Source organism: Mustela lutreola, chromosome 9 (assembly GCF_030435805.1).
Source record: "Mustela lutreola isolate mMusLut2 chromosome 9, mMusLut2.pri, whole genome shotgun sequence".
NCBI classification, from domain to species: Eukaryota; Metazoa; Chordata; class Mammalia; order Carnivora; family Mustelidae; genus Mustela; species Mustela lutreola.
Window position 1 is genome coordinate 96,957,426 of NC_081298.1, and position 24,057 is coordinate 96,981,482.

Sequence of the window (24,057 nt, forward strand, 5' to 3'; positions counted from 1 at the left end):
GACTGGTCGGGAGCCCAGGGGACACTTCTGTCCCTCATTGCCAACGTGCCTTCTTCCCAAGAACTGCAGGAAGGGTGAGGGTGAGACAGGGAAATTGTGGGAGGCAGAGAAAGCCCTGGGGAGAATGGTGCCTTTGGGCTGCCTACCCACATGCCTCAGTCCCAAAGAATGTAAACAGCAAGAAAACAGATTTGCCCTCTACTCAGTGCCACGCATATAGGAGTAAAAAGCTGACAACTGAGCCAATCTGAGACAATCTTGTAGGGACAGCCTGGCCTCTCGGTAAAACACGGCCCAGGCCTCTTTCCATGTCCCCCCAGAGCCTTCTCTGATACTGGGTTCTTTGGGCCTGCAAAAGGGGTGGTGCCGGCCGGGCTTTAATTAGTGCCTCCGGGCAGGACGGCCGTGCTGTGCTCATCTAGGGCAGAAGTCAGCCACTCTTTCACCTGTGATAAAAGACAGCCTCACCTGCTTTTGTTATTTTTTTTAAACGGTTCCACAAATTGGTCCTCTGTTGAGAATGTCACTTTTGACCGGACCACCGTGGAACCTGACCCCATTCATCAATATTCTGCTCTCAAGTTTCTGCCACCAGAAGGCCGGGCAAGACGGCTCCAAGTGTGGTCTGAGGACCACCCACAGGAGACAGCCCCTGCTCCACGCCAGCCTCGCACTCCCTAGAGCTGGGCTGGGAATCTCCCTGTTGATCAGTGCACTCTCAGGCACATTCCAGTTTGAGAACCACTATCGGAATGTCCTGACCCCTTTCCTGGCTCTTTAATTGACGGCTCCTTATTTCCTCCATAACGTAAGTCATTCGTTTACCAAAACCCATGAGAATGTAAGATCTACAAGGAGAGGGGATTTGTCTCTCTGTTGACTGGCGTATCCCAGATTCTTAGAGGAGTGGCACTTGCGTAGTAGTTGCTTAATAAATATTTGTTGAATAAATAAAATGTTTTTTGAACATTCACTTTGTGTCAAGCAACAAACAGATCGGGGACTAAACAAGCGATTACAAGGAGTAAGGAGTATTATGATCAGGGGTGGTGAGAATAATACCAGACTTTGTGGATATGACTCAGGAAGCCACAGAAAGGAGGGCAAGATCAACACCCCTTCTTTATCCTTCAGGCACAGATGGCTCCCTCCTCCTCCCCAGCACAGATGCCTGAGACCTCACACAGCCCAGAAGATCTGAGGGGCTCAGAGGACAGGGATGGTGGGAGGCAGGTGGGAGGCAGGTGGGAGGGGTGCCCCCTGTGGGAATAAAAGAAGGATCCAGTAGGGTATGGAAGGGCTCTACCTGGTCCAGGGAATGCATTGGTGATGGCAGAAATCTGTTTCAATGGCAGCAGGAGGTGGGAGACTGTCCCAGTCTCTGTGGCATCTGAAGCCTCACCTTTGGGTGAGTAATAGTATTGGGAGCATAGTAAATGCCAGAAAGTGAAAGAGGGGGTGGGCTTGTTCAGAGCATGGCAAAGACGGGGTGAGAGGCTTATATTCATTCCCTGGTGCCACAAGCAGCTAGGCAGGTGGAAAGCAGATAGACGGTGGGTGAGAAGCTTAAGGCCAGAAGTCAGTGGGGGTAGGGAGCCAGCATGAGAGGGAAAAGGGACTCAAGCCGCAAGCGGCAGACCTGGTGTGGTCCCGTCCCCCTCGTCCTCAGTTTTTCCCTCTGCCTTTTATTTGGTTCGCCATCTCTTCCTACAGGCGGGTTCTGTTGTCTTCATTGTGAATAAAAAAGAAAACTGGAGTTTAATCCTGCTTTCTTGTCTTTGACTGCCAGTTATAAAAACTTTTCTCTTCTTTTCCTTGGTGAGTAGGAAATTCAGAGCTAAAGTCAAAGTCCAATTAAAACAACCAGATTTGATTATGGACATTGGGGAGGGTAATGTGCTTTGGTGAGTGCTGTGACGTGTGTAAACCTGGTGATTCACAGACCTGTACCCCTGGGGATAAAAATATATGTTTATAAAAAATAAAAAATTTAAAAAATAAAAAAATAAAAATAAAAAAAAATAAAACAACCAGATTTGTCCTCGGCATTTAGTAAATTTGTTTCCTGTTACTACTCCTTTCCAAAAAATATTTCTCTATTCTATTTTAACAGCTGCACTGCAATTGTTTCTATTCTTGAAGGCTGTCTTAAAATTTTTGGAAGTTTTATGCAGGCATAAATTATGAATAAATCAAGCCCATGTGTCCATTTTCTCCCACACAGCAATCCCTTAACATGCACTCCGACTACATTCATTGCCTCTTCTCCGACCTTTCCCTAGTCTTCATAATAATCCTTAGTTACTAGTCACTGCAGGCCCCCACATGCCCCTGGAACCTCTCATTCCCTTCATATTCGCCTTGATTTCCACTTGCTGGTCTTGCTTCTGGCTTCCACCTCTGCCCTGACCTCTAAGGTTAAGGTTCATTGCTCTTCCCTGGCTCCGATGCCTCACTCTGCCTCCAGGATCCTCACCACACCAACACCCCTTCCCCCTGGAGAGGGATCAGACCCACTTTCCTTTCCACAAAGGATTCCCCCAAGGAAATTGAGCATTCACTTGGGGGACCTACGTGGGACTTGGTTCAGGGATTCTAAAGCTCTGGCCCCAAATCCCAAGCAAGGAAATAGCTTAAGCAAGTTCTCCCTTTGTGGATTTCCATCCTGCTGTTTGGTAAATGCCTGCTCGCTCATTCGCAACCAAGGCTTTCGAGCCCAGCACGCTCATCCCACTGTTTGACAGTTGTGTTTCCCAAACCCTTTGAATCTTAAATTAGTGTCACTACAATGTTAGGATTCATTGCTCTAACTCTCGCTCAAGGTTGTGACTGTTTCTTTCAAGCAGCTCTTCCGTTAAAGTGGAAGAGCCCCCCTAGAACACACGCATATGTCAGCGCAAAGCCCCAGCTCTGTGGGTGGTCCCAGCCTTGGATTCCAGATACAGCTCTGAGAAGGGGAGGAAAGGAAGGTCACGCTTATTTATCTTTTCTGAAAACTCAACTTTCGGTGGATGTCTGTGCTTGTACACATGGGTTAGAAGGATTCTACTCTCCTTTCCTTTCATCAGGAGACTGTAAAAAATTTGAAAGCGTTACAACTCTCTGCATGTGATAGTCTCTCTGAGTTCTCCAGTCCCCAAAATGAACTTTATCTTAGTCCAGTTTGACTAACACGGAGCATGAAAACCATTCATTCACTCAGTAAATACTTGTTGAGGAGACTGTTTTGGGAGCGGGGAATACAGCAGTGAGATCCTTGTGGACCTTGTAATTCAGTGAGGAGAAAATAGACAATTCAATAGGTAAAAATGATATGATATTGGATTGTGCTAAGTGTTATAAAGAAAAATAAGAAGATACTTTTAGATAGAATAATCAAGGAAGATCCCTCTGAGGTATCATCTGAGCAGAGATCTGAATAAAATAGAGATTCCGCCCGCCCCCACACCCCGCCCCAGCCTCCGATTCCCTTGCCCATGCAGACATCAATAATCAATGAGAGTCATCAACTCTTTTCCCTGGAGCCATACAATCCTTTTAGCAATCCAAACTATCAGTGCTTTTTGGTTGGCGTTAACATACATGATTAGGCCTGTTTTCCATCCTGTTCCAAAATCTCTTCCTTTTCTAGAGCAAGGAGGAAAAATGTAAAATAGAGAATGAATCTGGGGACAGGTTTTGCCCATCTTTGTGAGCCTAATGATGTAAGATCGATTACCTTCCTCCATTTTCTTGTCATACACAGAAGATGTTTCTGTCCTTTTGCAATGCTTACTTTGTATATTTGAGTTTATAACTCAAGACTGTGGTATTTTGTGACCCATTTACGTCATAGGGCTCTGCAGCTACTTAGGCTGGTTCATCCTATGTTCCAGCCTTAAACTGCGGATGCTGTTGTGCTAGAGGCACATTCTCAGACTTCAGACTTGAAGTACATTGTAAATAACGTGTTTTCCCTGACAGAAATCCATTTCCTAAATAAAAACACTCCTTACATACATTGGCCAATTTTCTTTTTATTCGTTCACTTATTGAGCACCAACTGGCTGTCAGGCACAGAGTGTTAAAGGTGGGTAAGACACGTAACGTCTTACTGAAATCTTCTACAGACTCCAATGGAGGATAAAGTCAAGGCCTCTATAGGGGGAAATCCAAATCTTATCCTCTCATAACCTATAAATCCTCTCATCTCCTCTCGTAATTTTTTTTAAGATTTTATTTATTTATTTGACAGAGAGAAATCACAAGTAGACAGAGAGGCAGGCAGAGAGAGAGAGAGAGGGAAGCAGGCTCCCTGCTGGGCAGAGGGCCCGATGCGGAACTCGATCCCAGGACCCTGAGATCATGACCTGAGCAGAAGGCAGCGGCTTAACCCACTGAGCCACCCAGGCACCCTCCTCTCGTAATTTTTAACACCCATGACCTTATAGATCACTACCTAATGAGAGCCAGTGACTGCTAGTTGCCAGCCCAGTGACAATCTTCATTCTATTTAATCTCTTCTTAACCCTGAGGACCATTTCTTTTTCTTCTCTCCAATTGTGTCTCTCAGTTCCCATGACTAAGCATTGTTCTGCCCTCTGTTCCCTCCCATCTTTCTCTACATTCTTTCTCTTGGGGACCTCAGTCCCTCCCAGAGATTTTTTGTTTTTCCTCCCAGAGATTTAACATTGCTTTCATGCAGGTAAGTTTCAAATATGTATCCCTGGTTACAGCTTCTCTTCGGAGTTACAGTCCACTAAGACACCATTCTGGAAACAGATTCTATATGTTTGAAGTCAAACACATCATTGCTGCATTCACCAGGGTCTTGGGTGCTGCAAATGACAGAAATCCAACTTAAAGTAGCTGAAATGGGGGAAAGAGGAATGTATCTCCCTACGTAGCCATAAGAGTCCTGAGCTAGGTCCAGGAACTCAGTGTTGTCAAGAATAGAATTTCATCCTCTTGTCTTTTCTTTTCTTTCCCTTCCCTTCCCTTCCCTTTCTCTGTCTCTGTCTCTCTGTACTTGTCTCTCTCTTGTTTATGTCTGTGTTCACTCCCTTCTTTCTAAGTCAGGGTCTCTCTATTAGAATATGTTCATTTTAGTTACCATAAGCACCAGACTTACTTTCACTGCTTTAGTAAACCTAGAGAAAGAAAGAACTTCTCTTTCCCAATAATTCTAACGAAAGTCCTACAATTGAATTTCACTGGGCTAACTTGGGACACTGACCATCCTGTAAGCACTCATATGACGGAAATATACAGTTATGTTCACTATTGACCTAAGTCCTTGCAAGCAATGGATTGGATTCAATCACATGAACTGTAGTCTTTTATAGAAAAAGCGAGAAAAAGAAGAAAGAATGCTGGATAGGCAAAAGCAACAGATGTCAACTATAATCTACTCCCCTCAAAAACAAGTTTTTCCACTGACTCACTTTTTCTTTTTAAAGATATAATTATGTAAAAACGTTATTTAAACTAAACTGTATTCCTTAAGTGCTATTAATCTTACTATTTTATTGATATGGCAAGTTTATATCATTCAGATTTCAGCTTCAGACCCCCTTGGACTTCATCTTTTTCTTGCTTGTCCCCCACCAACAATCAGTCAGTTGTCGGATCTTCTTGATTCTGTAACCAAATTATTAGCCTTTCCACAAGACTCTGCCTTCTCCAATACAAATTCAATTTTTTGAAGCATGTGCTGATCATATAACCTCTGGTTCATAAATCTTTCCTTGCCTTCCATTGCCCAAAGACAAATGGCCAGTCTTATTAGCCAGCTCTCAAAGCCCAACCCTCCAGAAACTAGATCTAACCTACCTTTTAGGACTGAATCCCCACCACTTCCCTAAGTATGTGTCGTGCCTCTAGTTAACTGCAGCCTCTCACTGTCCCTCATTCTGCCTCAAGCTCTCCCTGGCTATTGCCTATAAACAGGTTGTTGTCCTCCCTCTCTTTTGTCAGTGTCCTCACCATTTTTCAGGCTCAACTCCAGGACCTCCGTGGGTGTTCAGAAAGGAATTGTTATGTAATCATTTTAAATCATTTTGAATAGACAGAAGCCTGGATTAGATGGGCAGTTTCTGCTAATCTTGAATGATTGATTTCTGACCTATAAGATTCTCTCATATATGAGAACACCTCATGTATCCACAAAAGTCTTTGTTAAATAAGAAATAACGCAGAACTCTGGTGCATGAGACACCAACAAGGTGTAGGGGTAAGCATTACTGCTAACTGGGATGTAAAGATAAGGCTGCCCTTCCTACGGAAGAAGGCAAACACTGTGTATATGTTGTTTCCCAAAAGCTAGGTGCTCTGCTTGAAGGAAAAACGGCTAATGAATATGTCCAACAAAGTATCTACTTGAAATGTGTATTCAGTTCTCCTTGTGTCATTGAGTCTTCATTCTCCCTCAGACTGAATGCTTCAGAGAAACAGGGGCAGCTCCAGGGCTATTTTCCCCAGCTGCTAGAATTTTCTAGCACTTTGTCTTTCAATCTTATTTCTATCATATATTCTTTGCAAGGCAGCCATTATATACTTTCTCACCTCCTCTGCAGACTCAGTAGAGGACACAGTTCTCTTGGTATCTTGAACATAGTTAGTACCAGTAAACACTTGGCTGAAATGATACCAGTGGAAAGTCCAGAATCTATGCCAAGGAATCTCAGGGGTAATAAATAAATTAATAAATAAATAAATAAATAAATAAATAAATAAATAAAATTGCTTTATAAACATTCTCCTCTTTCATAGGTTTTCCTCATATTAATAAAATCTTCAGATATAATCAGAGGTTATTTTATTTATTTGTTCATTCTTGCCAAAGAACAAATTTTCCCCTATTGGCAGTTCAAGAGCCTGGCAGAAACAATCAACACAATTAGTATTGCCTTCTGGTATAGCAACAGCAGTAACACCAGAATCGCCTCTGAATTACAAAAGAGCTTTTGGATACTAAAAACTTAACATTGAGTCATTCATTCAATGCATACTTACTGACCATAGACTAAGGCATAGCATTGTGCTAGGAATACTGAAAAGACAGATTTAACTGACCTCATAAAACCCAGAAATCTAGGAGGAGAGAGATAATTAAACAAGAAATTACTTGCCAGATACAGTTTAAGCACTGAGTTGTGTTAGAGCTGTTAAACTCAATGAACAAACTGCCTGCCTCTTTATTTGCTATATGTCAAGGTTGATCCTTGGGGCTCTGTTTCAAATCCAGCCAGGGAACATCAGCATTCTTAAAATTTTCCATACTTTTAGGTTAGACAAAAGGGCAAAGCTGGGCATCCTGCATGTCAAGGGGCACCTTTAGCAACACGTGCTGCCTTCCTGGTCCCTAGAGAAATCTTGTCAATGGTCCCCTTGACCTAGGAGGAACTGGTGGTTGTGGGCTCCAGGCATCTTGGGAAAGGAGACATTGTAGGTCACTGTACTCACATGCAAGTTGGTTTAGAAAAGTTTTAAAACTCTTAGATATTTGGGGAGACCCTCCAAAAGTAGCTGTGAATTTTCATGCTTTTGTTTTCATATGGTTCACAAAAAAATTTTAATACTAGGGTCAATTTCAGTGTGGACCCAAATTTCTGAGAAAGCTTCAGGAATTCTATGTACTAGTGGCTCTTAGAAGGCCTGGAATACAAGCAGGAGCTCACTCCAAATTTCAGTTTTAATCTGTGCTTTGCATCTAGTTTTATTGATTTAAAGAAGGTGCCTCCCAAAGTGAGTTATACAGACCCCGAGGTCCAAGGACTGATAATTAGTGAACTGCAGAACATAATTTGAGAACAGTTATCTTAACAGATATTGGTGTGTTTAGTGAATAGTATTTTGTTTAGTGAATAGTATTTGAAATAAGGACCTAATTTTGAACTCTAAGGGCTGTATCTGCGACAAATGACTGGTTGCCAAGGATACCACTGTGTGCAAATTACAGAAAACATAATGAACAGATGGATTCTTGGAGGGAGGAGGATTGATCTGAACCTAAGAGCAGGTGGAGATAAATACTCTGATTGGAAAAGAAGTCACAGATTTATGTGGCTGACATAAAAACACATCCTCATCATTTTAAGAGCCACCATCCTTTATCCCGTTCTGCCAATAGAGACGTCATTAGCCTTCGGATAGGTACTTGGTTGGAGGCTATTTGAAACCTGAGGCTAGCTAATGCAGCTAAGTCTCACCTCTCAGCTCTGCCAATCATTTACCTCCCCTTACTTTAGTCACATTCCCTTAGGCAGTTCTTCCTTCCCTAACTGATTATAATTGAGCTCTTCCTTGAGCGCCTTTGCCAAATGTTCTCCAAAACCATCAGTCGGCAATCAGCTATACATTCTCCACCCTAAACTTCCTCAACTTCACCTCTCCCTCTTACCCAGCTTGTCTATAGGAATTTCCTATCATTTTCTGAGACTCTACGGTGAAGCCTATGATTCTTCTACAGCCCAAGGAACACAGGGTTGATAAACATATTGTTTCCTATTGTTCCTATTGGTGCTGTAACAAACCACCACAAATGTAGTAGCTTAAAACAACACACATTTATTATCATATGTTCTGAAGTTCAGAAGTCCACAATGGGTCTTAGGGCTAAAATCAAGGTGTTGGCAGGGCTGATTCCCTCTGGAGATTCCTGTGGAGAATCGGTTATTTTCCCAGCATCTAGAGGCTGCTGATGTTTATTGGTTCATGGTCACATCACTGAAAACTCTGCTTCTGTCATCATACCTCTCTGACTCAAACCCTGCTTGTCCCCCTCTTACAAGGACCCTGTGACATCAGGCTTACACAGATAATGCAGAATAATCTCCTATCTCAGTTATCTCCTTAATTTAATCGCATTTATAAAGTCCCTTTCATCATGTAAGGTAACATACTTATGGATTCCAAGGATTTGGACATGGATATCTTTCAGGAGTCATTATTCAGCCTGCCACAGTCCAGATGGGGATAGAATTCTGCATTTATCCTATTCCTTATCAATATTTCCAGCCTGTTCTTCTACAATAGTGTCCGCAAATTTTTTCCATAAAAAGCCAAATGGTAAGTATTTTAGACTTTGTGGGTCAAGGCAACATTGAGGCTATTATGTAGTACTTATGTAACTAACCATTTAAAATGTAACTATTGTAACGTGTAAAAACCATTCCTAACTTGCAAGTGGTACAAAAACAGGTGGTATGCTGGGCTTCGCCCATGAGCTAAAATTTGCAAAATTCTGCTTTATAAGCTCTCAGGAAGTACTTCCTTAGAGGCCCATGCCATTCAGTTAAATCACTTCTACTTTATCTTGCCTCTGTCACTTACAGATATCCTGGTCACTCTTCATTGATGAAGAGTGATGAATTGCCCACCTGGAGAAGTATTCAAAAAGGTAGGAAGAGCCACTTGAGTCCCGGATAAGTCTAATTCTGCAAAATAACAGTAATATCCTAAAGAGAAAACATCTTTCTGTTTATATATCTCTCCTTCCTATCAAAAGTTCCTAGTGCAGAAATGCATTCTTCCCATTCAAGGTATGTGTTTATCCACATATCATCCTGAGTGATAACAGTTTTTCCATTTTGAGGACGTATATGAGCCTTGGTGTTATTACACAGTCTAAGGAATCAAATATTCTCTGTGAAAAGACCGGAGACTATGGATGAAAACACAAATTTGGGGGAGTACAAAGGACAGATTTTGGTTCGTCACCTCGTCTTTTTTTTTTTTTTTTAAAGATTTTATTTATTTATTTGACAGACAGAGATCACAAGTAGGCAGAGAGGCAGGCAGAGAGAGAGAGAGGAGGAAGCAGGCTCCCTGCTGAGCAGAGAGCCCAATGCAGGGTTCCAGCCCAGGACACTGGGATCATAACCTGAGCCGAAGGCAGAGGCTTTAACCCACCGAGCCACCCAGGCACCCCCATCACCTTTTTGACTATGTGGAGCTGGTGGCAAAATTCTGACTCTGAACAGATTCCCAAATATGGGGCCTGGTCTTGAGCCCAGAGAAGTATTTCTTCTTAGAGTCTCAGAGGTTCCTTGTGTTCTTCAGAAGGGAGTCGGAAGGGAAGGTCATTTTTTATTTCATTGATGCCACTCTTAGGCCCTGATCTCTGACTACTGCTAAAAGGAAGAAAACAAAAAGGAAGAGAGAGCTAGAGAAAGAGACTTTCATATGACAGTTCCCTCTCTCAAGGACTGAACAGTGGTTTTTCCTATGGAAAGGAGATTTTAAAATGCATCTGAGGATTAAGTGCCTCAGATCAAGTGAGGCCAAGATGATCTTGAAAGTAGGAATAATTAAAGGATAGATGATCAAATGACTTTGGAGGCACAAGAAGCACACTCCCAGTGCTTAGACCTAATATAAAAGTTTCCCTTTATTTGGCTCAAGCCTGAGGGACTGGAAAATTGGCCATCAGTGAGGTTAAGAATAGCTATTGCAATTTCAAGAAGGAATACCCCTTCCTTATGAACCTGTAAAAATTGTGTATGACTCTCAGTGCTGGATTAAATGTGGGAAGTGCCCTGAGAGCCCTCCCACCTGGTCACATCTGAGTTAATGTAGAAGAAGAAAGAAGAGATTCTAAATTGGAAAAAGACATGAAAATGTTCACCTGTAGAAGAAGGAATAAAGAAGGCAGGTAAAGCAAACCTTCATAAACTTAAGAGAAATCATCTTTGTTGCAACCACTTAAGGCTTTGAAGCTCTGTAGAACAGGATGCTGCAATTGGCCCTATTTCCCATGCTCTGAGGCTTTGTGTTATTCTATTATTCAAAACTATCTAATGAGAAGCTACTGTGATCCAAGGCCTGCATGCATACTGGGAGTACAGAGGTGAGTAGGGTTATCGTACAACGGCCAGAGGCTTAAAGGCTAGGGCACATCAGCAGGTGCAGAAAAATCACATAAAGTGTGAGTGTGCAAGCAACACAGGGGACACAATGGAAGGTTTGATTCCAGCTGGAAAATGTAAAGAAGATATTCTTATCTCATGGTGAAAGAGCAATTCATATATTTAAAACTTAAAGAAAAACTCATGGATTTTCAAATCTACAATGAGGCTAACGTGAGGTCATGATGCAGATTCCCAAGCAAGACCTAGGGAGACTCTTACACTGAAGCCTAATACTTATCAGTACTAAATTTGTTAAATATTAAATCCAATCTTTAGGGCAAAGAAAGAATATACCGTGACCTATAAAAACTGATTTGGGATGGCAGGCAATTAGAAGATTGACACCCTTTTCTGACCACAGTTTTTTTTCAACCACAGTTTTTAAGAGGAGCCCATGTGTCAATGTGTGCTATTGCAGTAGAGGTTGAGAAGATGAGAAAAGACATAATAAATGAGCCTCATTTTGCTCTGCCCAAAGCTGATTAGAAGAGTAAGTCTAGCTGTTTTTATCAAAAGAGCCACTCTGTTAAGAATGATGTTGGAACTGTGAAAGCCATGGCAACAGGCAGGAAGTGCTGCCATTTTACTTCAACACAGTGAATATTAGAATGTATACATGTAAATAAAATATTAGGACAAAAGGGAAAAGGTACCATAAGAAATATAAATAAAGGTGAAAATATTTAGCATCAAGAAAGGCAGGAACAAGTTAACTTTGACTCTAACATGAATTATTACAAAGGGAAATGGATGAAAATGCTCAATGAATATAAAATAGGTCTAATTAAAGCATAATACTTAAAAGTATCCTTTTATGGTAACAATTGTCAATAAATACTTAATAAAGGCCACATATGACAAGCCCACAGCTAATAATATACTCAACAGTGAAAGGTCAAAAACTCTTCCTCTGAAATCAGGAACAAGACAAGGGTGCCAATTCTCACCACTCCCATTCAACATAGTACTAGAAGTCCTAGCCAGAAAAATTAGGAAAGAAAAAGAAAAAAATGCATCCAAATAAGAAAGGAAGAAGTATAATTGTTTTTGTTGGTAGGTTGTATGATCTTATATATTGAACACCTAGAAGACTCCACCAAAAAGCTCTTAAAAGTAATAAACAGATGCAACAAAGTTGCAGGATTCAAAATACAAAAATCTGTTCTATTTCTCTACATTAATAATGAACCATCTGAAAAAGAAATAAAGGAAACAATCCCATTTACAATAGCATTGAATACATTAAAAACTTAGGAATAAACTTAACCAGGTTGGTGAAAGATCTATTCCTAGAAAACTATAAGACTTCAATGAATGATATTGAAAAAGACACAAGTAAATGGAAAGATATCCCATGGATTGGAAAAATAAATATTATTAAAATGTCTGTACTACCCAAAGCCATCTGTAGATTTAGTGCAATCCCTATCAAAATTCCAAAGGCATTTTTTTATAGAAATAGGAAAAAAAATAGTCTCAAAATTCATATGGAGCCACAAAAGACCCCCAAATAGTCAAATTAGGCTTGAGCAAAAAGTAGAAAGCTGAAAGCATCACACTTCCTGGTTTCAAATTATATTACAAATCTAGTAATCTAAAGACAATTATCATATGATCTCTCTGATATGAGGAAGTTGGGAGGCAAGATGGGAGGTTTGGGGAGTAGGAAAGGAATAAATGAAACAGATGGGATGGGGAAGGAGACAAACCACGAGAGACTCTCAATCTCACAAAACAAACTGAGGGTGGCCAGGTGGAGGGGATTAGGGAGAGGGTGGTTAGGTTATGGACACTGGGGAAGGTATGTGCTATGGCGAGTGCTGTGAAGTGTGTAAACCTGGCAATTCACAGACCTGTACCCCTGGGGCTAATAATATATTATATGTTAATAAAAAAGAAAAAATTATATAACAAATCTAGTAATCTAGTAGTAATCAAGACAGTCTGGTATTGCACAAAAAAACAGACACAAAGACCAAAAGAACAGAACAGAGAGTCTAGAAATAAGCCCACACATATATAGGTAAATAATATTTGACAAGGGAGCCAAGAATACTCAATAGGAGAAGGATTGTTTCTTCAATAAATAGTGCTGGGAAATTGGGAATTTACATGCAAAAAAATGAAATTGAACCCCGTCATACACCACTTACAAAAATTAACTCAAAATGGGTTAATGACTTAAATGTCGAGGTGCCTGAGTGGCATGGTTGGTTGAGCATCCACCTCTTGGTTTCAGCTCTGCTAGTGATCTCAGGGTCACAGGATTGGCCTTGTATTGGTTCTGCACTTATCACAGAGTCTGCTTGGGATTCTTTCTCCCTCTCCCTCCACTCCTCTCTCTCTTCCTCTCTCAAGTAGGTAAACAAATCCTTTCTAAAAGGACTTAAATGTAATATCTGAAATGGTGAAAATCCTAGAAGGGCACAGTATACAAGCCAGGTCAAGGATTCCTTCCCTGTGATTTGACTTCATTTGATATGATTTGATTTTTTAGATTTGATTTATTTCTTTGAGAGAGAGAGCATGAGAGGGGAGAAGGTCAGAGCAAGAAGCAGACTCTCCGCAGAGCTTGAAGCCTGATGGAGGACTCCATTCCAGGTCTCCGGGATCATGACCTGAGCTGAAGGCAGTGGCTTAACCCACTGAGCCACCCAGGTGTCCCATTTTTTTGTTCTTGTTGTTAGATTTCCTTCCCTGTGATTTTAATTTTCAACCTTGAAGCAAGGTGTTTCTTTCCTTTTGTGTCATTTTGGAATGATGTTAAGTCCAAAAGTGCCTAAGGTACACTTCCTGCCAGTATTGAAGGTTCAGCTGAGAGGGTTCAGATATGCCATGAGTGGATGGTGACCACCTGTGCCTCACAGTGCAGGAAGAGGCCCTCAAAGGAAGTTGGTGGGAGCTTCCTAGGGTAACGGTACTTCTAACAACTTCTCAGATGTTTGACTGTCAGCCAGTGCTTCTCTGAGGAACCATGGAAGACTAGGGAAGCTGGACAGAAGCATACTTTGTATGCTGTCCTCTGAGCTAAGTAAACAGTGAAACTGCCCTCCCCCCGTCCCCCATACAACCTGTGAGCTGTATGGAAGCTCAGTGAGTAGCAATGAATCCAATACACTGTAGTGGTACACACAGGACATAGCATCACCTGAAACAGAAAAAAATGAGACCAGCAACAGAGAGAAGCAGAGATGAGAGCTGAGAAAGAAAGAACTCTTGGTAGCATTTCAGCATCTGGACCCCGTCATCCATGACGCCTGATCCAACCCTTCTTTCCCCAGTTATATGAAATAAATGCTCTTAAGTTGGATATTATTCTGTTTCAAATGAAAGTGACCCAAGGCAGAAACTGGAACCAGGAAGGACAGACCTAAATGTAGAACTGCTTGGGTCAAGATAAGGAAGGTAACAGTAGAAGTCTCCCTATCTTTGGCTGAAAAGCTGAAATCCTTGCTATATGGAAGTGAAGCAGTAGGTCAAACTGTTATCTAGTATTTTGTGACTTAGAGAAATCCCCACCACCCTAAAAATAGGAATTTCATAGACTTGGTAAAGGCATCAGGCTATTGGGATGAGAAAGCCAGATGACCCAGAACCTTCCCAAACACTTCCATCCTAACAAGGGTCATATCCTTCCCTGTTACCAGCTTTGGATGAATCCTGGGGTTGAAGGCAACACCTCATTCTTTCACTTTTCTAAGAGACAGAGACCAAGATGATGTTAATCTGAAGCCCAGGCAATTATTGCCTAGGACGGAAATCACAAGGGTGGGAACCCAAATTCAAAGATACTGATTTAACAAGATTTTTGGCCGTTGTTACTACCCAATGAGGCAACCCAAATTGATATAATCAGACCATCCACCAAGGTTTCAAGCCAAATGTATTGCCCCCTGGGCACACAGATTTGTGATTGTTCATTTCTTAAGACAGCCTTCCAAACCCTTAGGGTAGACAGTGAGTTGCTAAAGCAATAGAGACCCCATCAGATAAAGTCTTCTGACCAACATTTCAGGTCCCATGATGACACCGATGGACACCAATGGAAATACTCCCAGTAGGAAGGCTCAGGAGCATCCAGACAGGCTGAATAAGGAACCCACTGCATATCAAGAGAAGGGAGCTGACAGAGATAGAAGGCCAGAGGATACTGATTCCTTCTCTGTAACCCATTTCTAAGTGGTTCAGCCTCGCTCTCTTTTTTCCCTACTGACATCCCTTCTCCATAAGAGGTGATCATCATTTATTTAAGTTTGTCACATTTATTTATTTATTTATTTATTTATTTATTTTTTAAAGATTTTATTTATTTATTTGACAGAGAGAAATTACAAGTACACTGAGAGGCAGGCAGAGAGAGAGAGAGAGAGAAGGAAGCAGGCTCCCTGCTGAGCAGAGAGCCCGATGCGGGACTCGATCCCAGGACCCTGAGATCATGACCTGAGCCGAAGGCAGCGGCTTAACCCACTGAGCCACCCAGGCGCCCCACATTTATTTATTTTTAATTGTGTTATGTTAGTCACCATACAGTACATCATTAGTTTTTGATGTAGTGTTCCATGATTCATTGTTTGCACATCACACCCAGTGCTCCATGCAATCTATACTCTCCTTAATACCCATCACCAGGCCAACCCATCCCTCCTCCCCTCCCTTCTAAAACCCTCTATTAGTCTCCCGGAGTCCATAGTCTCTTATGGTTTTTCTCCCACTCCGACTTCTCCTTCTTCACTTTTCCATTCTCCTAATGTGCTCCACGCTATTCCTTCTGTTCCACAAATAAGTGAAACCATATGCTAATTGACTTCCTCTGAAGGAGATTATGCTTAGTGAAGTAAGTCACAAAGAGGCCACCATCTTATTTCTAGCCTTGGGCACATCTATCCCATGCTTAACAACCACTCAGCCACATTGTAACTATAACACACAACACACAGCAAATGACAGGTCCCTGGTTAGTCACACAGGGGCCATTTCTTTATTCTCCAGTTTTTCCATTCCTCCCAGTTCTCAAGTTGTTGCAAGGGCCTGGCAAAAGACCATAGCCACCTATGAAAAAGGGCTGCCACTTAAAGTAAGTATAAAACAGAGATGGACATGAAACAAACAAACAAACAAAACAAAACAAAAAAACAAAAAACAAAAAAAACCCTTTATGTAATATTTATTTATTTTTTTAATCTCATCCTAATTTTGGCTTTATTCCTCATCTCCCACTCTCATTCTTTTCTTGGAAATCCAAACTTGTTTGTTTTTTTTCTTAACAAAATGTTTAAAATCATCATCATCTAGAGTCATAACAAAATTTCTTCTCTCCAAATGAGGGAAAACACAGCTCTTCTTATGCAGCATCTTCAAATATGCACATTAATATATATTTTATAAACTATTTAAAATAAAACCCTTCATCCTTTGAGGTTATTGATATTTTCTAGCACACTGACACATCTCCCATAATACATTAATTCTACCCATTTTCATGAATGAGGTGGGAACTATACTAAAAAATAGAATTTTAATCCCTGAGGTGCCAGTTAAAATGGACAAGGTTGCCATTGCAACACAAGATTTAAAAATCAGCCTTAAATAATAATCATAAATCATGCTATCTGGATGAGTACCACCTCCATAGCATGGGGTCATTTAAAAAGTTGCATTTACTGGGTTAAGTTCACCCTGCTTTTCCTAGCCTTCATGCCATGATAATCTTCCTTTTATAAAGGAATAACTCATAGCACTGAAGTCTGCAGAAACTTCTGAGAGCCTCAGAAATCAAGAGAAACCACAGTCCTGTTTCTCTAATCTCCATCCACATTTCTGGAGGGGGTTTTTCAGCACCATTCCACGACCTGGAAAGGTTGATAAACAGGCTTGGTTTTTCTACTTCTCCGTTAATTTAGTCGAAAAGGAAAGCTGAGGTCTCCTGGCTAGAAAACGGGCATGTCCTGCTTATCTCTGCCCCCAGGACTTCAGCAGAACTGCGTTCGGCTCTGTGCCCACCCTCCCTGCGGACTCTGGCCCTCGCCGGCGGCTTCCTGCCCCGCGCGGGCTTCGGCTCCCACCACTAATAGTAACGGTTCAAGCTCCTGGTCCCCGGAACCTCGGGCTGGCCATTCATCCAGATCTCCCTGATGATGCGCTCCCGCTCCTCCAGCCGCTGCGCGCGCTCCAGCTCCTCCGCCGAGGTGAACACGTTCTTGTTCAAAGTCCTTTCAAAGCGGCGGTGCCTCCTGACCGAGATGTCAGACGCTGTGTCCGAGCTGCCATCCTCGCTGTCGCTGCTGTCGCTGCTGCTCTCTCGGTCCTGCAGGAACTTCTTCCGGGGACGCTGCCGGCAGTCCGTGTGGCAAGAGATCCTCATCACCAAGGCGGCCAGGGTGAGCACCAGCCCGATGCACACGCCCGAGACAAAGTACAGAGCTGCTCGCTCGGGATTTTCTGCAGAAGGAGGAAGAAGAGGCATTTGAGAGATGATGATTCTAGATGCAGGGAGCACCCAGGGCTCCCGGCCGCCTTGCACAGCTCTCATCACACCTCAAAGCTCAGATGGTTACAAATACTGCCTTCCCATGGGACAAACTATAGAACGGATTCAAAACATAATTATCAACAAATGGTATAGGGCGTGTGGAATCATTTTCCTATAGTCTTGCAACTTTAAATTTGAAATAATTTCAGAATGAAAAGATAAAAGAAAGAAAAGTATTATTTAGGATGTAGTATAAGCAAGCAGCTGTCCTTAGATGTCATTTGCTTAGGAGGTGTGTATGTGTTCAAAACCTATTTTTGCCTATAGGGAAAGATCCTTGGCTTCTGAATTTGCTCCTGCAACCCCTGAAGAACCTTTTAATCACAGATGTAAGCAGCATTTGGCGGGGGGAGCAACAAATTTATGGGTAAAATCAAGGATCAATGCCTCCTTTATTGTAACTATACCATCACAGGCCCAAGTCAACACATGTAGTTAGCTCCTGAGATGCCCCCCCCCCCCACTTCTTAGTATTCCAAATCTTACCCAAGCCCTTCCTTTGAGGGCTGGACCTACTGGGCTGGACCCCATAATCTATTTCTAAAAAACAGAATATGACAAAATTGATGGATGAGTCTAAGATTAGGTTACATAAGACCGACTTCCAACTTGCTTGTGCGTTCTCTCTGGATTTTCTCACTCCTTTGCTCTGATGAAGCCAGCTGCCATGTTCTGAGCTGTTCTACAGAGGGCCCACATGGCAAGGAACAAAGAGTAGCCTCTGGCTAAATGCCTGCAAAGAAACGGACCATGCCAACAGCCATGTGCAGGAGTTTGGCAGGGAAGCATGCCCTCCTGGTGCAGGCCTGGCCTGACCCACACAAACAAGATAAGAAATGTGTGTTGTTTTGAGTCACTAAGTTCTGAGGTAATCTGCTGCGCAGCAATTGATAACTTATACGATCACAGTTGGAAAACCAGTGTCGGTATTTTGTGATGGCCTCATCTGGTGACTTTGTGAGGGAGAAATCTGTGGTTTTCTTTGGTAAGAAAAGAAAATAATCATTCTATTAATGTGCAGTATGCTCTGTGGGCCCAGTAAGGATCCCTCTCTGATGTGCTCCACAGGATGAGAGCCTTTGGGTGAATAGCCTTCCCTTTGTGGGTAAGTATAAGAACATAGGGGCATGCCTGGCCGTGGGTCCCAGGGCATGGTCAATCTGACAGGACTCAAATTGGTTTTTCAGCAAATTGGTTTTCCATAATCTTTATTCACTGGTTAGTATGACTCAAAACATACATTGTTTTGTGGGTTTTTAAAGAATATAAGTGGGATTATATATACTAACCTTTTTTTTAAATGAATATTTTAATATTCATAAAATAGAATATTTCTTAGAGAGATTTCCAGATATGCTAACAGCACTCTTTTTGACTGTTGCATAGTCTTCTGTAGTACAGACATATCAAAGTTTATTTAACTATCTCCTTATTACTATCACATGAATGGTTTATAATTTTTCAATATGATGAGCAATGCTAAGGTCAAGATGATTGTATCCTTGTACACATCTCTTTATATACATGTAGAATTATTTCTTCAGATTAGTTATCTAAAAATATGGCAACTGCATCAAAGAGCATAGGCATTTTGAAGTTTTATGCATTCTAAATTTTACCCCGAAAAGGTTCTATCAGTCTAAACACAGCATATTGAATGCATGTGTTTATGATACCTCCTTCCCTCTGAAACTCCTACCAAAATGACAGTGATATGAATACAACAGACATAAATTATAGGTACAAAGAGGAGAGGCGAGAAGAAAATAGAAGACACTAATAGCAGATATGAGTAGTCAATAAACAATGTAAATGTGGTGAAAGCAGGGTGACAACTGGAATGCTATCAGAAAAACAGACCTGGCTCTGTGGGCAGGAGAGAAACTACAAACTTGAACTGTAGCACCACCTTCTGGAAAAAAAAAAGAGAGGTTTCCAGGAGCCAGCCAGGTGAGCTGTAAGATCCAGAGAAGACATAAAAGCTTAAGAATTCTGCCACAAGAGGGAGCAAGAAATGTGGAGCAGGTGTATAAAAACAAGGTCTGAGAGAACCCCATATACAATAGGACCAACAAACAATATACCCCATCCGAAAGCAACTAGGGAGGAGTTAGGGAGGTATTCTTTACTTCAAAAGCAAAGCAGCAACACAATATTACAAGGAACTTGAAGAATTAAGAAAATGTGTCATCCATCAACAGACATTTCTGCAAAGAAGACATCCAGATGGCCAACAGACACATGAAAAAGTGCTCCACATCACTTGGCATCAGGGAAATACAAATCAAAACCACAATGAGATACCACCTCACGCCAGTCAGAATGCCTAAAATTAACAAGTCAGGAAACAATAGATGCTGGTGAGGATGTGGAGAAAGGGGAACCCTCCTACACTGTTGGTAGGAATGCAAGCTGGTGCAGCCACTCTGGAAAACAGCATGGAGGTTCCTCAAAAAGTTGAAAATAGAGCTGTCCTACAACCCAGCAATCACACCAATGGGTATTTACCCTAAAGATACAAATGTAGTGATCCGAAGGGGTACATGCACCCAACTGTTCATAGCAACAATGCCCACAATAGCCAAACTATGGAAAGAACCTAGATGTCCATCAACAGATGAATGGATAAAGAAGATGTGGTATATGTATACAATGGAATACTATGCAGCCATCAAAAGAAATGAAATCTTGTCATTTGCAATGATGGGGATGGAACTAGAGGGTATTATGCTGAGAGAAATAAGTCAATCAGAGAAAGACAACTATCTTATGATCTCCCTGATATGAGGAATTTGAGAGGCAAAATGGGGGTTTGCGGGGGTAGGGAAGGAAAAAATGAAGCAAGATGGGATTGGGAGGGAGACAAACTATAAGAGACTCTTAATCTCACAAAACAAACTGAGGGTTGCCAGGGGGAAGTGGGTATGAAGAGGGTGTCTGGGTTATGACATTGGGGAGCGTATGTGCTATGGTGAGTGCTGTGAAGTGTGTAAGCCTGATGATTCACAGACCTGTACCCCTGAGGCAAATAATACATTATATGTTAATAAAAAAACTCTGATTAGGAAAAAGAAAAAGTGTGATCATCAAAAGAAAATCCTTGAATAAAAATTTCAAAGACATGAAATCTTATGATCTAGCAGATAAAGAATTCAAAGTAACTGTTTTGAAGAAACAATGAGCTACAAAGAAACATAGGAGACAATTCAATGAAATCAGAAAAAAATACATGAACAAAATGAGATATTTGACAAGATAGAAACCATAAAAAAGAACCAGACAGAATTCTAGAGCTGAAGAATTCAATGACTGAAATGAAAAATGCAAGAGAGAGAATCTGCAGCACAGTAGGACAAATGGAAGACAAAATAAGTGACATAGAAGAGAGTGCTTTTCAAATGACCCAGTGCAGTGAGATTCAGTCAAATGTACAAATACTAGCATAATCAGGGTTCCAGAAGGAGAAAAGAGGAGGAAGGGTCCAGAAAGTTTATTTAACATATAATAGCAGAGAGCATCCCCAAACTGAGGAGAAACTTTGACATCAAAGTTGACAAAGCTAATAGATCACCCTGTTACTGTAATGCAAAAAAACCTCAAAGCCACATTATAATGAAACTGTCAACAATCAAAGAAAAAGAGTCCTAAATGTATCTAGAGAAAAAAAAATTATAACTTATAAAGGAGCCCCCACTAGGCTATCAGCGGATTTCTCAGCAGAAACCCTACAGGCCAGGAGAGAGTAGAATGACATAGTGAAAATGTGAAAAAAAAAAAGTGAAAAGAAAAAATTACCAGCCACGAACACTCTATATGGCAGTTATTCTTCAGATACAAAGGAGAAATAAAGACTTTCTCCATGAAACAAAAGCTGAAGGTATCCTGCCTTACAAGAAATGCTGAAAAGAGTTCATCAAGCTAAAGTGAAAAGATGCTAATTACTGCCATGAAAACCTCTGAAAGTGTACAACTGTAAAGTGTATACTGTAGTTAAGTATGCAGTCAGATTTAGAAAACTCTAAATGTGTAATAGAATGGTATGTTAACCACTAAAGTATAGTATAAAGGTTAAAGGAAAATAGTACTAAAAGTAACAGTAACTGTTACAATCTGTTAATGAACACAATGTATAAAAAGAGGTAAATGGTGTCATCAGAACTAAAGAGGGGAATAAAAGTGTGGAGCTTTTGTATGCAGTTGAGACGCTTTCAATGTTCTACTAATGAGCATAATGTTAGCTATGGTTTGTCATATATGGTCTTTATTATTTTGAGGTATATGCTCCTTTTATACCCAATTTGATGAGGAATTTAATCATGAAAGGATGTTGTATTTTTTCAAATGCTTTTCTTTCATCTATTAAGATCATCAAGGAAACATAGGGAGATGAAATCACTGTCTTTAAGAGATAGCTGCTCTCCCATATTCACAGCAGCATTATTTACAATAACCAAGACATGGAAACAACCTAAGTGTACATTAACAGATGAATGCATAAAGAAAATGTGTTATGACCTTAAGTACATTATGCTAATTGAGATTAAGTCAAAGTAAGACAAATACTGTATGATATCACTAACACATGGGATCTAAAAAAGACCTTCTCCTTAAAACAGAGTATAGTGATGATTAATAAGGGCTGGAGAGAGAGAGAATTGGATATGTGTTGTTTAAGGCTACAAATTTGCAACCAGTAGATAAATAAGTCCTGGAGGCTTAATGCACAGCCTACTGAATATAGAAACAATATTGTATTATAGACTTTCAAGTTGCTAAGACATAAGATCTTAATTGTTCTCACCATGAAAAGAAAGATAATTAGGTGATGTGAAAGTAGTTAATATTACGATGGTAATCATACTGCAATATATAAATGTTTCAAGTCAACACCTTGTCACCTTAAATCTACACGATGTTATATGCCAATTATATCTCAATAAAAATTAATTGAGTGCTTGATATAAATAAATAAATAAATAAGCAAGCAAGCAGTGAAAGAGAATAAAACTGAATTCTGTCTAGTTGATATCCAGGAAAGGAAGAGGATTGAGGGAGCTCTTGCCTTGAGGAACTTGACAGCCCAGCAGGGGAGAAGACCCACCCATTCCCATACTAAAAGGAAGAGTTTCTATAGGAACCTGAAGAGGGATCTCCAGAAACAACACAAAGGTGAGTGGAAAAGCTCAAGTTCAGATATGTGGGTCTGAGAAGGCTTTCCCCAAAGGATAACCCAATCCATGCTTTCACCAGGATGGAAAACCACTGGGCAGACCAGCATTAATTTGCAGCCTCATCTCATCATCTTTTAAACACTACTTACCTACTGGGCTCAATTGTGGTAAAGGTTAAAGGGATTGCAGGTGACCAGCATAAAGAGATTATCCAAGATCTTGGCAGAGATAGGCATTCAATAAAAGATAACTCTATTTTTTTTCTTCCTTCCTCCCTTTCTCCCTTTCTTTCTTCCTTCCACGTTCTCTGCCTCCCTTCCATCCAACCCTCCATCCATCTAATCCATTTTCCTCATCCTCACTTCCTTCTCTTCTCATCCCACCCTTTCTTCCCTGTGAGTGTGTCTCCATGTTTTCTGCACCCTGCCCTCACCACCCCGCTATTACACAGGTTAACTTTGAAGATGGTTACTCAACTTGATCCCGGGAATCACTATTCTCCCTCTAGCTTAACTAGTGCATCCATCCTGCTACTCTAACCAGAAAACATACTCTTTTACCTACAGCTTTCAGACAAGGATCCCCAGAAAAAAGCCCAGTAAAAGCAACGAGAGCGGGCAAGGGAGTTGACTGGGCCTCACTGGTTCCTGAGGAGATGACTCAGGGCTGATTTTCACAGCTGATATAATTTATTTTGTTTTTCTTCATCATGCTTCTGCAAAAATCGAAACTGTAGCTCTATCATGGTTGTTTTTTCTAGTCTCTGCTCCAGGTCACTTCCTTTTGGCCAATGATCCACCCTGGTCTTGGCCAGATCCAGACAGCTGTTAATTGCCCAGGAAGTAGAGTGGGGAGGGCTATTGTCAGTTGTTTTCCCCCAGTAAATAAAAATAAATGTATTGCTGTATCTAGCTTCCTGCAGGGTCATTGTTTTCATGGGCAGGAAGAGGCTCTATGTGGAGGTCCTGAGCTAATTTCATTTGCACCCTTGGAGGTCAGATCATGCCCAGCAGCATCTGTCTAGGCCTGATCAGCTGGTCTCTGTGCTTGTGTAACTGGTTCCCCTGCCTAGACTCTTGACCTCAAAGCTTGCAATCCTCCCCCCCCTTTTTTTAAGATTGTATTTATTTATTTGTTTTTATTTTATTTTAAGAGAGAGCAAGAGCAGGTGGCAAGGCAGAGGCAGAAGGAGAGGGAGAAGTCAGGTTCCCTGCTCAGTTCCCCACTGAGCAGGGAACCTGACTTGGGACTCCATCCCAGGACCCTGGGATCATGACCTGAGCTAAAGGCAGACACTTAACCAACTGAGCCACCCAGGTGCCCCAAACTTGCAATCTCTTGATTGGAAAGAAAAATGTTTTGCAAATAGGTTTTAAAGACAGTACTGGGGCTTTTGTAGAATCAGGAAGCATTCAGCATAATCTCTTCTCTGAACTCTTAAAGCATTGTTAGAATTCCTCTTTATGCG

The 24,057-nt window shown here is 41.3% G+C and overlaps 1 protein-coding gene and 1 long non-coding RNA gene across 7 annotated transcripts in view; one reads left to right on the forward strand and one right to left on the reverse strand.

Moving 5' to 3' along the window:
* Window positions 1-1,276: 1,276 nt before the first annotated feature.
* LOC131840352 (uncharacterized) lies at window positions 1,277-22,539 on the forward strand. Its single transcript, XR_009357321.1, has 3 exons — window positions 1,277-1,408; window positions 9,315-9,379; window positions 22,452-22,539. It is a non-coding gene; the product is annotated as an uncharacterized LOC131840352 (long non-coding RNA).
* EVA1A (eva-1 homolog A, regulator of programmed cell death) overlaps window positions 16,157-24,057 on the reverse strand; it is a 50,055-nt gene continuing 42,154 nt past the window's right edge. For all 6 annotated transcript variants that reach the window (XM_059188180.1, XM_059188177.1, XM_059188178.1 and 3 more), the window contains one exon: window positions 16,157-17,327. In XM_059188180.1, coding sequence (XP_059044163.1) covers window positions 16,954-17,327 — 374 coding nt within the window. In that variant the 3' untranslated portion in view covers window positions 16,157-16,953. The remainder of the gene's footprint in view (window positions 17,328-24,057) is intronic.